Source organism: Rissa tridactyla, chromosome 1 (genome assembly GCF_028500815.1).
Source record: "Rissa tridactyla isolate bRisTri1 chromosome 1, bRisTri1.patW.cur.20221130, whole genome shotgun sequence".
Taxonomy (NCBI): Eukaryota; Metazoa; Chordata; class Aves; order Charadriiformes; family Laridae; genus Rissa; species Rissa tridactyla.
In genome coordinates this window covers 205,212,155-205,225,989 of record NC_071466.1, presented here as the reverse complement: position 1 = coordinate 205,225,989, position 13,835 = coordinate 205,212,155, and the positions used below count along the sequence as shown (strand labels likewise).

The window sequence follows — 13,835 nt, the reverse complement described above, 5'->3', positions numbered from 1 at the left end:
TTATAAGGAAAAGAGACTTTACCTTCATTCCTGGCTCTTGGTCTGTTGCAGGAGTTACCAGTAGCCTTGCTTCCAATTTGTACATAAAATTGAACTAGCCTGTTAAAAAAATCAGGGTAGAAGAAAAGTGTAATTATCTTCTGATAGCACAAGATCAGCCAGGATAACTCTCCTCTCTTAACTAATGTGGCATTTTCAGTTAGGTCATTATTCCAAGCTTATTGATCGGGTAATGGCCCCAGTGAAATCAAGCATTGCCATAGTAAACAGTGGAGGACCCAAGACAGAAGAAGGTGATGCAGTTTATTGATCCTGTGCATAGTAAATGTATTGCTGAACTAAGTAGCAGATTTTAGCAGTTCCTTCTTTCACACAAAGATGCAAAAACTCCAAAGCAGGCAAATGTGCTCCTTACATCAGATCTTACCTTCACCTCTTGTACCTGCAAAATGGTTTAAGCTTTAAAATACAATATTAGAGTTTTAATAAAATTATCCTCACTATACCACCAATCCCTTTTTGGTCCTTAAATTCTTGATGTAAACAATTTTCAGTGAAAAGACTTCACGGGACATCTTGTGAAGCAGACCCTTTGGTTTTAAACCTATACATTTTGATTTCATTGAACATCCTCTTGTTCTCACATCATGAGATGGGGAAAAAAAAATATTCCTGATCTGCCTTTCTTGCAGCTTTCCCTGTAGTCAGTGCTTTTATCACTTCCCTACCTTCTCCTCCTCCTTTCCACAGTAAACCATGGCAACCTTTTCATCTGTCTCTCTGCGTGAAAGTTTTTCATGTCCTTGATTTTACCTATGACCATTTTCTGCAACCCTCCTGTCCCTTTGAGACAGTGTCGCTGATTTTATTGACAGAACTTTTGCTAAGCCTTGAACATCCCTATCTCGCTGCATTTGAATTAGTAACTATCCCATCCTTGTGCTCCAAAATATTGTCAATTTTTTGTCCAATCAACAGTGATGCCCTGGTGCCCTTGCTGAACTGGTATTTTTAATTGTGACTTTGTGGTATCAGAGTAGTTTAAATTTCCTCTTAGATATGTACTACTGTGCTATAGAACAGCAATTTGTTTTAATTAATGTCCTGCTGCTCACTCGCCAAATTTTGTTGCCTGTCTCCAACATTTGTCTCAGTCTTATCTGGTCGTAATTAATGAATGTAAAGAGCATGGAGATGACTGAGAATGCCATCGCCCCCATCGCCTTCTTCACAGGCTGTCTGCATTGCGCACCCGAAACAGCTCCTGACTTGTCCCCACACTGAGCTTTTGCGTGTCGAAAGTTGGCGATGCCATTCGCCTTGTTTCCTGGCCAGTTTTTGACTTAGGATGACACCTGCCTGTTGTGTTATGACTATTGGAGTACTCGCTGATGTGATGGTTTTGGGAAGCAACTGCTTGTGCTTTGTGCTGGGTGTATCTTCATGGAGAGATGGAGTCCTTGCCAAGCAGACATTTTGGAGGAAAAAAGAATTTATTAATTCTACTGCTTGTGGATAATGTCTTTATTTCAAATACTAATTTTCAAGGTGAATTTGTGTCTCTATAGTGAGAAAAAACGGCTTGATTTGTCACTGAAATAACTCCCCACAAGGATAACTCTTTTCACTTCAGGGGATTTGGTCATAATTTGCAGACATCAGTAAAATCACAGACAAGCCACAGGACTACAGCCAGACCCAGACCAACACAGCTACGTCTCCAATTTCCCTCACCCTCTGCTACATATACATTGTTATGATCCTCTTCTGATTCTAAAACCAACCGCACTCCAGTTCTGTTACTGCAATCAGTATCTCCTATGTGAGATATTTTGTATACCCATAGGGACTAGGACAAGCCAGAATATACTCATCCGTCTCATTCATAATATAACCCCATAGACAGCTCAAGAAGAGACAGGCTGACAGTATTACACCATTTAGCCAGGCAGGTCCTATTGTTTGCTGCAGCTCTGTTGTCTGAGACCATGTTCAGGCAATAAAACACTAGGCAGCAGTCTCAGAGGTGAAAAGATTTACAGTTCTATGATGAAATTCTCTTTTATGTTTGCCCAATGTAAAGATCGGCAAAAAGCAGAAACAAAAGACAAAAAAAACCACCTTTCTGCAGAAGGGTGAACCAGCCCATCTGATCTGTAACCGTTTGACCCAAAACAGCTCTCTGGGATGGTTGCGCAGTCATTAGCAACAGAGTCTGGAACGCAGATGGGAGCCAAGTCAGCTAACAAGCCAGATGTCACTGCTTGGAAAAAAAAAAATATATATTCCGTGGTTTTTATCTAGCTGCCAGGTAGGCACTGTGTGTAAATGCTCTCACTGAACGGATAGTGAAGTGTGTCATAAGGGACAGGCCATCAAAGTGGGAGGCAGCAGCTCATCAGTAACCAAAATGCATCCAGGTATTGGATTGTCAGTCAGGGGGATGGAAATATTGCTGGTGAAACTGTGCCCTTGGCACACTGGGCCATGCAAAAGGGAAGGGATGGAGATGCTCCAGGGGGCTTCTGAAGTGTAGGGCAAAAAAATGGTCTGGGTGAAATGAATTTTGACACCTGCAGCTCTCTTAGTGCTATGGGACATTCTCCTAATGTCTGCGAAAAATTGTAGTCAATCACGTAAAGGACACAATAGGACAAACGAAGCTAAGATTATGACAGCACTTAATGTACATGCTAAACATTGAGTGCTTGTTTGTGGTCATTGGCTTCAGGGAGCAAGCTTTATAGTTTAAAAGGATTTTAGCATGACTCCTGAGCTTGGAGGTGCCCTGCTGGGCTGCGTCCCTGAGCAGCACCACGCACCTCGGGCTGGAAAATCTCAACCCCTTTGGAGCAGAGTGAACCAGGAGCCCCCCCCGTGAGCCCCACTCCTCTGGGAAGAGAAGGGCGAGGGTGAAAAGGGACTTCGTACTTCTTACAGAAAAGAACACAAAAATATTTACATTCCTTACGTAAGATTTACGCTTTACGTTCAAAAAAGCGGTAACTGAAGCAAGATGACAGAATATGCACAGGTAGATCTGCGGGAATTCAGAATGAAAATAAAACTTTAATGTCTTGCAATATTTTTCAATTTTTTGCTCTTCCATGCCTGATTTAATGAAACAAGATCTTAAAAGGTCTGGGAAAACACTATTAACCTGAAAAATAAGAAGCTTAAAAAACTACTGCAGGAGTTTCAGCCTTCCTATTCACAACCCTCAATCCACATATCTAACGGAATGTCTTTCAAGATATATTTTCCTGCTGTTTACTCAGTCACCAAAACCCCCCAACCAAAAAACCCACGCACAAATAAAAGATAACGGTGTAGGGACTAAGATGACCTCTAATAAGATAACTGAATTCTATGCAAAGCATTACTGAATGCAAAAAGTAATACCAAAATGGGAAAAAGTGCTTCCCTCTAATCTCCTCTTTCAAGTGACATTAATTTTAGCTTCAATAATGGAAAAAAATTCTAGGCTGAGGAATTATTTTCTTTTTAGGGTATGGGTCTTTCAGTTAACCCTTCACACTCTCACAAACTTCGTCTGCTTTCACTTCTAGGAAAAAAGACCCCGTTAATGTTACAGATGGTCTCAAACTTTAAAGCGGGATGACCCCGTTCTAAGCAAGGTGTCTGAAGGCTAGATGCCTACGTCTTACATGATCAACCCAGATTCCCTTATAATTAATGACAAAAATATATGCTTCCAGAAGACAAAGCATTGGCGGTAGCTAACCCTATTTTAGGATGAGTTGCATTGCCCTTTCAAAGTAGCTGTTTCTTTCCTTTGAGCATAAAAGTAGCCTGGGGTAATTGGTGTAGTCTAAGGAGTCCGTGTTCTGGTCAAGCTGCATGAGATGGATCCCACCCTTGAGCACACGCATGGCTGAAGAAACCGGAAAATCGATGTTAGTCCCATCTGTGTTTGAGATGACCGGTGCTTCTGTTCCGTCTAGCAAACAGCCCAGGGATGTGGCACCAAACTTGACTTGTTCAAGGAAGTTAAGCTGCTCGCTGTGATGCTTATAAAAAAATTCAGTGCTGGTTTATTTTGACAAAATGATCAGTTGCAGCAGGAGAGCCGTTCACACAGCGAGCACGTGCTCAGAGGAGGGATCTTAAATGCTTTTATCATGTGTCCCTCTGGCCATTTACATTCTCGTGGCAGTTTTGAGACATCAGATGAGCCATGTTCTCATGCAAAATGGAAATAGCGATAGATTAAATAAGTCAAGAAAGAGCATTGCTCAGTATTTTAAAACTTCTTTTGGCTTTTTAAATGGTTCAAACTCTATAAAAATGGAAAGCTATAAATATGAATATCTGGCATTAAAGGTGGTTTCAAAGTAATCTTAAAGCTAAAGAAAATCCTTTTCTTTTCTAAAAAGATTTCTCCAGGAAAGAAGGAATAACTCAAAAATACCATTTGAACATAGACTTCTTGATGACATGGTTACTTCCAATACTATGCTTCACAGGATTAATAACTTGAGATTTAAAAAGATGTTGGAACAGAAAAGAGGTGCTCAGATCTTCCCAGCATTCTACTGCAAACATGCACTTGTCCAAAGCGTATTTGTCAAGCAATTAATTAATTTAATTATTAAGTAATTTACATAGTTATATAAATAATGCACATCTTTGTCAGAGGAGGATCTGTCAGACAGGCAGGGGACAGAGGGAAGGCAGATGGTGCTGCTCGATGCTGGGGGGCAGCTAAGGATGTCCCCAAAGTTGCAGCACCCGTACCCTAAGGTAGCATCTCTCATCTGAGCTGGAGAGCGGGAGCAGTAACTTGTGGCCAATCTTTGCTGAATGATCCCACAAATTAAATAATGCAGCAAATCACGGCGTTACTTACTCTTGAAACAGTGTCTGTCAGGAGAAATATCTTTTATTAAGTTAACCGGTATAATGGTAGGGTGGGCAAGGTTTCAGGTGCGTGATCCCTCATGGGACTGGACAATGCAGCAGCAAACTCCAGGCTAAATAATGGTTCGAATTAACTGCCCTTTGTTTATCCTAATTACATTAACCAGTTAGACAATTTGAGAGAAAAAGGATAATTACTACCAGCAGAGCAGGATTCAGTGGTAGCAGGGAGAGAGGTGAAAGCTTGTTAGCCTCCTGGCTACACAGAAACAATTCACATTCCATTTTTTTACACTTCTGACAAGTGGACTAATTCTCAACATCTGGCAAGTAAACAACAGCTCGTTGCCACGCCATCAGCGTGCCTGCAATCCAACCAGTCTGGGGACAGGGAGTTTTTCTGTCCAGCTACGGGCAGAGTCTTAGGTTTTGTGCACTCTCAAGACCACGTCTTCTGCCTGTCCGTCTAGAATACAGTGCAAGCCATCTTCTCAGAAGGATAGAGTTCCTATTTTTTTTATGCTGCTATTCCACTGTTTCTAACCTAAATATTCTCTCTCGAGAAAAGGAAATAGTACACCAGAATGAACAAAAAAGTAATTTCTCTGCCTTTAAGGTTTTCAGAATGACCAGATTACCAGAAAAACATTTCTCGCCTTCTCACATCTACACTTGTAATAGCCGAGAGGAGACAACATGAACACACAGACAATTGTGAGAAGCAGCACTGAGGATTGACCTGATATTTGTGGTGTCCAGGGGAACAGTCCTCGCCTCCCTTTTCCCAGGTCCGTTGAAGTACAGAGATCTGCCGTCGCTGAGCACGCCACAGCCTGTCCCAACCTGACCTCCCGTTATCTTGTACCAGAGAGGGCTTAGCTTCCTCTCAAACCTGTCGAACATCTCACTGTGATTAGGCACATTAGACACACAGGTTCCATGCGATGCTTCAAGACAAAAAACAAAAAAAATATATGGGAGATGCTTTGGTGAAACTGTGCTGAACAGAGTAAAGGTCAGATACAGTGCATTGGCAGATGGTTCTGTTGCACCCACATATGAGAAAGTATGGGGCTTTTCTAAGAAAATGCCCTGATGACAGGATTGTACCTTTTTAAACCCGCTTTACAAATTTTCATAGGCAGAATAAGCCCTCTTCTTCTAAACTCTAAGATGGCTTATTTCACGAGATGAAAAACAGCCGTGCTTTATGTTGATAAGGCATTTTATGTAAACAGAAAAATATTACCCTTTTATATCATTTTAAACAAATTGAACAAAAGATGTTAGCTTATTGCTTTGATGGTATAGAGGGTTGAAAAGAGTGCAGTGTGCAACTGGTTGTGCCAATCGCTATTTTTTTTCATTGGGTTTGGAGTTGTTTTTTTTTGTATTTCAGCATAAAAGCCCCTGAAACCACAAGCGAGCAGAATTTTCCACAGAAGGGCCCATCAGAACATATGTTCCGTCCTGGTCCCATGCCATCTGATGGCCAGGGGACTCAAAAACAGCAGCAATTTTTTTGAAGATGATCCAAAGGCTTTTAAGCAGACTTTTTAGTTTGTAATATTTTATTTTGTTTTCTCTTTTATCGCTAGTCCCTTCCCATCCGTACAGATGGTGATGTTCAAAAGACTGTAGTTGCTAGAAACATCACCGGTGTCCACTGCCTTCAGCTGCTCTGTTTTGCCTGTGCTCAATTTTATTTAACAAAACGAGAAGATTCTTGCTGGCAGCCCATGAAATTTATGTCATCGTATATTTTTCTGGCATATCAGAGAGGAAAAAACAGATGCTAGATTTACAGCTTTAACTCAGCCAATGCTTACTGTAATTCCACCGAAGAAGGGTTTTCTTACCTGTGTAGCCCAGGTCACAGAAGCAGACCCCCGAGACACAGTCCCCGTGACCGTTGCAGTAGTTGGGACAAGGCTCGGAAATGTAAACGCCGTCTAAGCCGAAAGGAGGCACACTCTTGTGGGAGCTGCTCTCCTGGATCCAGCGGAACCGAGTCTTACTGTGGAGAAACAACGATGAAGGGCACAGTATCGCTATTCCCAGCTTCAGTAACTACCGCTCCTTGTTTAAGATTAAAAGGAGCTTTTCCTAAATGAGCCATTTGCAAATAAGATGCAAGTGGACACCTGGAAAATATTTCTGACATCCTACTTTTTGTGCCACTTCACTTAAGGATATTTTTTCCTGATTTTTGGGATGTATTTTGACTACTTCTATTTCTCTGGCCTGTATTCACCAGTGTGATGCAAAGAACAGAAACATGGTTTTATCAACAAGAGTGAATGATTAGATGTGACTCTGAAGATGCCTTTCACTACTCAGGTCAACCTGAACGGCTAATTACATATTAAAATCCCAGAACGTAATTTCTTATATTACTTATGAAAGTAACTCAGTAATGGCAGTGATGAAGCCTTCATTACGGCATTGTATAATTTTGAGTAAAAAAACGTCAAGTAATTTGGATACAAGAAAAATCATCCACTTTCTAAAAATAATGGCAAGTAACGTGTCCTACAGGACATGTGGACAGAAATATAAGTTTTTATTCTTGGATGACAACATGAAATTCCTGGAAAACAGTCATCTAATCCTTGTATAACCGAAACTGCTCCAGGGACTTCTGTGACCCTACACTAAGTTACTCCAGCTGATCCACTGCATAGGGAATTAACTGAAGAAAAAATATTTTGGTTATTCATTTTCAGTCTTTAACTTTCAGCTGAATGGTTTTATAGGAGCTCCAGAGAGCGGAACAGATTTAAAATCTCATTGCCAATCCAACGGATTAACTAAGATCCTGCTTTGCTACTTTGTCTAAAATATAATAAATGTATTGCTTTTTTTCTGCTTTGCACTGGGATTTGGTAAGCAGGTGATCATCGTGCTACCGCTCTGTACCAACTGCTGAAAAGCGATGCTCCCCAGATAACCCATGAACCATGATTTCCAAAGCGACCCACAACCAATTCAGTTTTCAACATGCCGAGACCCTCATCGTACTCACAATACTTACATTTCTAATGTATTAGCATGAGCTTCTTATTCCTGATCACATTACTGAACATAATGCCAAACAGATTGCTGCTATTGATTCTGCGCTGCTTGTTTTGGGTAAATCAAATCAGCTGGTGTCAGATCTGTGCAATTTGGCACCTGCTTTTATTGGCTAATTACTGAAGAAAAGACAAACTTGTTACGGTACACACTGCTAGTTTAACTCCTTGTGGCAAAGGCACTGGCTCGCCTGCTAAACAATATGCCACGTACTCAAATCCTGTGCCGGGGCTTGAGGATGAGGATCCGGGGGCTGGAGGATGGGCCTGAAGCCCGGGGGCAGCCCGAGAGTGGCAGGAGGCAGGGGGGCACGGCCAGGGGCTCCTGTGAGACAGCGAGCGAAGGCAGCGAGAAACTTCAGCCAAATCCCAGTAAGACTGAGAAAAGCCTCCTGATTGCAAGGCTTATTTGTGTCTCCCATCGTCTGATGTTTTCTCACCAGTATTAACCCGATGCTGAGGTCGTGCTTGCAGATGAGCACACCTGCCATTCCTCCCTCCTTTGACTTCACCTGTCCCGGCCACCTCCAATGGCACAAGACATTACGCAGCAGCTCAAATACCCTTCTACGGTTTCTTTGCCCAGTGCTAACTGTAAAATTAATCCTTAAGCTTATTTGATTCAAGTGACTTATTGCTCTCTTGCTGGTGCCTCTGACCTACGTGTGTAAAGACAGACAGCACCACAATGAAGAGACTGATGTCAAATTAACAAGTTCTGGATTCCTTGTTGCTTTGTAATTTAATTTTATAGACCATTCTGACACCTCTAAAATGGAAATCTTCTCCCGTTTTGGAGACCACATTATATTTTTCCCAGATCTGCCGATCTTTAACCCTGCTTTTATTCACAGCTTGTAACTTTTTCCTAATGTAGCATCAAAGAAGAGGCAGCTAATTCACGGGTACCACTGGCATCACTGGTTTACAATGCACAGTACCTGGCTGCAAGCGACCTGGGGATAACAATAGTAATTCTTGTCCAGTCCTCAAAGTCTCCCGTGTGGTACACGGTCGGCTCGCTCAGCTCCCGGGAGCTTCCCTCGCATCCTTTGGTGCCCGGAGATGCCGGGTAGCAGCCCTCCTTCACGAGCGACCAGAAGAGCCCAGCGTCGTGCGAGTACTGGAGCAGGACGGGAGCAGAGCTGCTGTACTGGTTGGTGCAACCGATGTTCAGCTGCAAAAAAGCAAAGCATCAGACACGAGCTGAAAAAAACTGTGCTGTTACTGTTATTTATTGTCTGCAAACCACCTTTGACTTTTTGGTTTGTGAGGCGCAGCGCTTTGAACGTTTGCTTTGAACCCTGCTGGCAAACAGTGACTGATGCTTGGAGTCTGCTTCCTACACGTATATGACATTTCTCAGTAAAATTTCCCTGTATTTCTTCATTAAGGTTGCTGGGTTCAGCACACCAAAATGTGCAAAGAGCTTTTCAAAGGTCTTGGTGCACAGCAGGCCGCAAAGAGCAAACTCTGTGTAGGCACCTTCATGCCCGGGAAGGGTAGGAAGAGCTGTGTCCTCTGAGACCCATCTCATCTGCAGTCCCACCCAATGTGCCCAGAGGATCAGCCTGAATCCCAGGTCCCCCCCTGCCCTGGGCTGCGAGCCCTGACCACAGCCTGGTCATTGCCCTCGCAGGAATCATGTCTGCGAGCTGGCACTGCAGTTTGGACCCCCACAATAGAACAAAATGGGATGAAGTAGAAAAATGCATATTAAAATGCGAAACGAGAACGTAACCAAGACAAAAATCAACTGCTGATTTGAAGTTTCCAGTTTCATTTTTCAAGCAACCAGAAAAATATTAGTTTTCATTATTCTATGGCAAAAATTCTACTTGAGCTGTAGAACGTAAAACGTAAACCAAAATCATTCATGTAAAATTAAATAATTTTGACAAATTACTGTCTTTGAGTTTATCAATGCAAAATTATTTGAGGCAGCTATTTAAAATGGAAATTTCTCAAACTCAGGAAAGCATTTAACCATATGTTTAAAATTAAAGCATGCAAATAGGACTAACACATTTATGTGCAGGCCAGTTTAAAAGCTTTCCAAAAAAGAGAGGAGTATAAATTCAGGCCTTAAATAATAGACTTTATAAAAAAGAACTTGCTGTTCTCTGATACATGTTGTTTCTGTTTTGTACGTTTATGTTACATTGCCAAGTGTTCTAGCGACGGAAGGTGTGTGAAATATTTTTAAGTATCGCTTTTTTAGACTAAACAATTTTTGAAATGCTGTTGATCATCAAACTTACACAATGGAGGCTTCATCACTGAAGTAGAGGAAAGTGGTGAAGAGGCAAACAGGATCTTTTCCAGGCTAAATGGCATTTATATATTGAAATATTTTGGGGGTTTAGACAGTTTAAAGTATAAAACTACAAGCAATACTCATTGAGAAACTGTACTGCAATCCCTCGGTTTGTATAGCGTTTCATTAGCATAACTTTTAGATGAAATGAGATTATTTTACAAATCCCATTATTTCTAACCAACTTTCCTATTTATAGAACTGTGGGAATTATATTTGAAAAGCTGCCTGTAAACATCTGATCTCTTTAATAATTCCACTTGTAAATTATTCAGTGTCTGTATCCACCAATTATGTAAGGACCATGTATTTGTGGTGAGCTCATTAAAATTGCATTGCAACCAACCTCCAGAATTCACCAATGGGATTTCATTATAAACTCAATAAAATTTTGATTAGGGTTCAGAAACAAGAGCTTGTCAAAGCAAATACACTTTGTTTGGAGCCCATATTCTGATGTGTTGTCAGACCACTGAAATTTTTGTAAGCCCTTTAAAGAAGAGAATGCTAATTGGAGCCTATATTCATTGACACAATAAAAGTAAATTATACAAAACCCCCGCACTGGAGCACAGAGCAGCTTGTAAGTCCTTAAATAGTTGGAAATACAAAAAATGTACACAAACCACATTGGAGCTTCTGTAGTCACAGAGCCCCAGATGGGAATAATCCGTTTTTCCCTTGACAGTGCAGTAGCATTTCCTAGTACTGACTTGAGTATAATGACAGTCGCTTCAATCCACTTCTGAAACGTGCTGAAGAACAACAAGCTTTAAAACTTCTCCAGAGGGGTAAAAAAGCTCTCCTACACCAAGGTTTTGGCTACCCTTTAAGAAAGCAGCACGATATTTTATGCTGTATGAATTCATACTTGTGCTCATCACACCTTTTTACGCAGTGCTATAATTTATCACCTTGTTTTGAACCGTGGCCCCAGTGACATCTTGCGAGTATTGACTAAGGGCAGTTTTACTGATACTCTGCAGAGATTTATGTTTAAGGAATACCTTGAACTGCAGGACGTATCCAGGCTTCAGGGATAAATCTCGAGTCACCGCAAACCGGTCTCCATCTGATTTACCAAAGAGCATGGCAGAGGGCGTGGCAGAGCAGAAACTTTCATTTTTGGTCATCCCTTCATTGGCCAACATTAACCATACGCTCAGCTGGTTCATAGGGTAATCAAACGCTGGCTTTTCATAAAAGTTCTGTTAGAAACGAAAAGGAAAGCAACAACAAGCGCTATCACCTTGCAGTGGGACTTCAGAACAATTTCAACTTTCTAATCAACTTTCTAATGTTGCGATTTCTATTTTCTGTCATTTAAAAAAAAATTTGTAATTTCCAAAATGTCTGCCTTGACTTTTTGAGGAGATACATAACTACATCCTCTGTCACAAAGATCAGGAGCCTGATGGTTTTGCGATAAGACCCAGGTTGTTCCCACACAGAGAGACCCAGCGACAAACACTGCAGCTGTTTCTTTAAATACACCCAATATTTTCAAAGAAAATTAAATTCAAAGAAAAGTCTACTAACAGAGAGGATGGTTCCTCTTTCACGGGGATGCCCACAGCCTGCTCTTGCTTATTACCTGTGGTAAAGTGGGATTAACAACGGGAATGATGTGCTTCTGCTTCTCTGACAAAATGATGATGTCATCGATGGCCCACTGATCATACCCTTCCCCTGAAAACACGGGCTGCCACCAGCGAAACCTGGTGCAAGGCGTCTTGGCTGCAGCTGGCAGCTCCAGATAGACAAACCTGAAGAACAGAAATTCAGCAGAACTTTAGGGAACACAGTTTGTAGAGAAATGGGAGAAATACCACCGAAAAGAGGCAGGAAGGCCAGTATCTATCTTACATGTAGAAGTCTTCTACATAGCTGGATACTTATTTATACACTGCATATCAAGAAGCCCTCTTTGTCCTCCTTGTCTGTGGAGAATGTAAAGTCTTTAAGACAATGACTATTTTTCACTCTCTATGGGTATATTGCCTAGCACAATAAGGAACTGATTTGAACTCTTCAGCTTTGAATTAAACTGTTCATCTGATCCTTGTTCAGCAAGTCTTGGTGTTCTTCTGGTGCCAGCAAGTAATAGTGAAATATGCTGGCAAAATTAATTTCTCATTCTCTTCTGTTGGTTGGTCCTATTTGTAGACAAATGAATCCTTCTACTACAATGCAATAGATTATGTAGCAGAGTTTCATGCTGTGGATAAAAATATTTCAGCCCTCCTATATGGATCTTCATAAAAGACTGTTAGGTCTTCTCAGATAAAGTGCTTTATGTTCAATTTAGGAAACACCTTACAAATATGATGTTAAATAAAAGTTAAAATTTCAAACCTAATCATGCTTATGTTAAAAAGTAAAATAATTAGTTACTTGTTCAATCCTATTTCAGGCACCTTACATGTATACACCGATACATATATTCCTTTTGGTACTCTTTCTTTATACCACATTATTCTGTACCGCAGACCCTCCTTCGCTTGCTGGTTAGGCAGACAGAGGCGAAGGAATTGTTGAGGGCTACAGGGAACCCTCTTTTCCAGAGGATGTGTTGGAAAATAAGGAATTGGAAAATAAGATTTGGACCACATTTGAACCAGCAGAAAAATAAATATGCATAGCTATATTCAGTAAGGACCATCACTCTTGGTTACTTAGAGGGGCAAATGTTTTGTCTAAAAATAATGTATTGGACAGTCGAGTGATGCAGGTTTCAGTAGGTAGCTTCTTTGTTGGATGTGTCCTGTACTTTTGACAAAGTAGAGGCTAAACCACCCACAGAGTGGATGAAGGGAAGGCGGTGGATGTATTTTTTCTGGATTTTAGTAAGGCTTTTTATACTGTCCCTCACAGCATCCTTATGGACAAGCTGTCCAGCTGTGGGATAAGTGGGTTCGTGGTGCACTGGGTGAAGAACTGGCTGAAGGGCAGAGCTCAAAGGGTTGTAGTGAATGGGGCTACATCTGGTTGGTGACTGGTTACCAGTGGTGATCCTCAGGGCTCAATTCTAGGGCCAGTTCTGTTCAATATATTTATCAATGGTCTGGATGCAGGGGTTGAATGCACCATTAGCAAGTTTGCTGATGATACCAAACTGGGAGGTGGTGTTGACTCTCGAGGGACAAGATGCCTTGCAGAGGGATCTAGATAGATTGGAGCATTGGGCTGTGATTAATGGGATGAAATTTAACAAGTCCAAATGCTGCATTCTGCACCTAGGATGGAGTAAGGTCAGGCACAAGTATAAATTGGGAGAGGAGTGGCTGGAGAGCAGCCCTGAAGAAAGGGATCTGGGGGTGCTGGTCAACAGCAGGCTCAACAGGAGTCAGCAGTGTGTCCTGGTAGACAAGAGGACAGACTGCATCCTGGGCTGCATCAAACACAGCATAACTAGCCGGTCAAAAGAGGGATTATCCTGCTGTATTCAGGACTTTGGGCTTGGCTAGTTTGGAGAAAAGGAGGCTGGTGGGCGACCTCATTGCTCTCTACAGCTTCCCAAGGAGGGGAAGTGCGGAGGGAGGTGCTGAGCTCTTCTCCCTGGT

General features: G+C 41.7%; 1 protein-coding gene across 1 annotated transcript in view; it reads right to left on the bottom strand.

Moving 5' to 3' along the window:
- The window catches only part of RELN (reelin), a 293,644-nt gene that overhangs the window by 60,385 nt on the left and 219,424 nt on the right, over positions 1–13,835 (bottom strand). Inside the window, exons 26-31 of the mRNA XM_054208749.1 lie at positions 11,867–12,038; positions 11,280–11,480; positions 8,897–9,132; positions 6,741–6,898; positions 5,621–5,828; positions 23–99 (exon numbers count right to left, since the gene is read on the bottom strand). Coding sequence (XP_054064724.1) covers positions 23–99; positions 5,621–5,828; positions 6,741–6,898; positions 8,897–9,132; positions 11,280–11,480; positions 11,867–12,038 — 1,052 coding nt within the window. The remainder of the gene's footprint in view (positions 1–22; positions 100–5,620; positions 5,829–6,740; positions 6,899–8,896; positions 9,133–11,279; positions 11,481–11,866; positions 12,039–13,835) is intronic.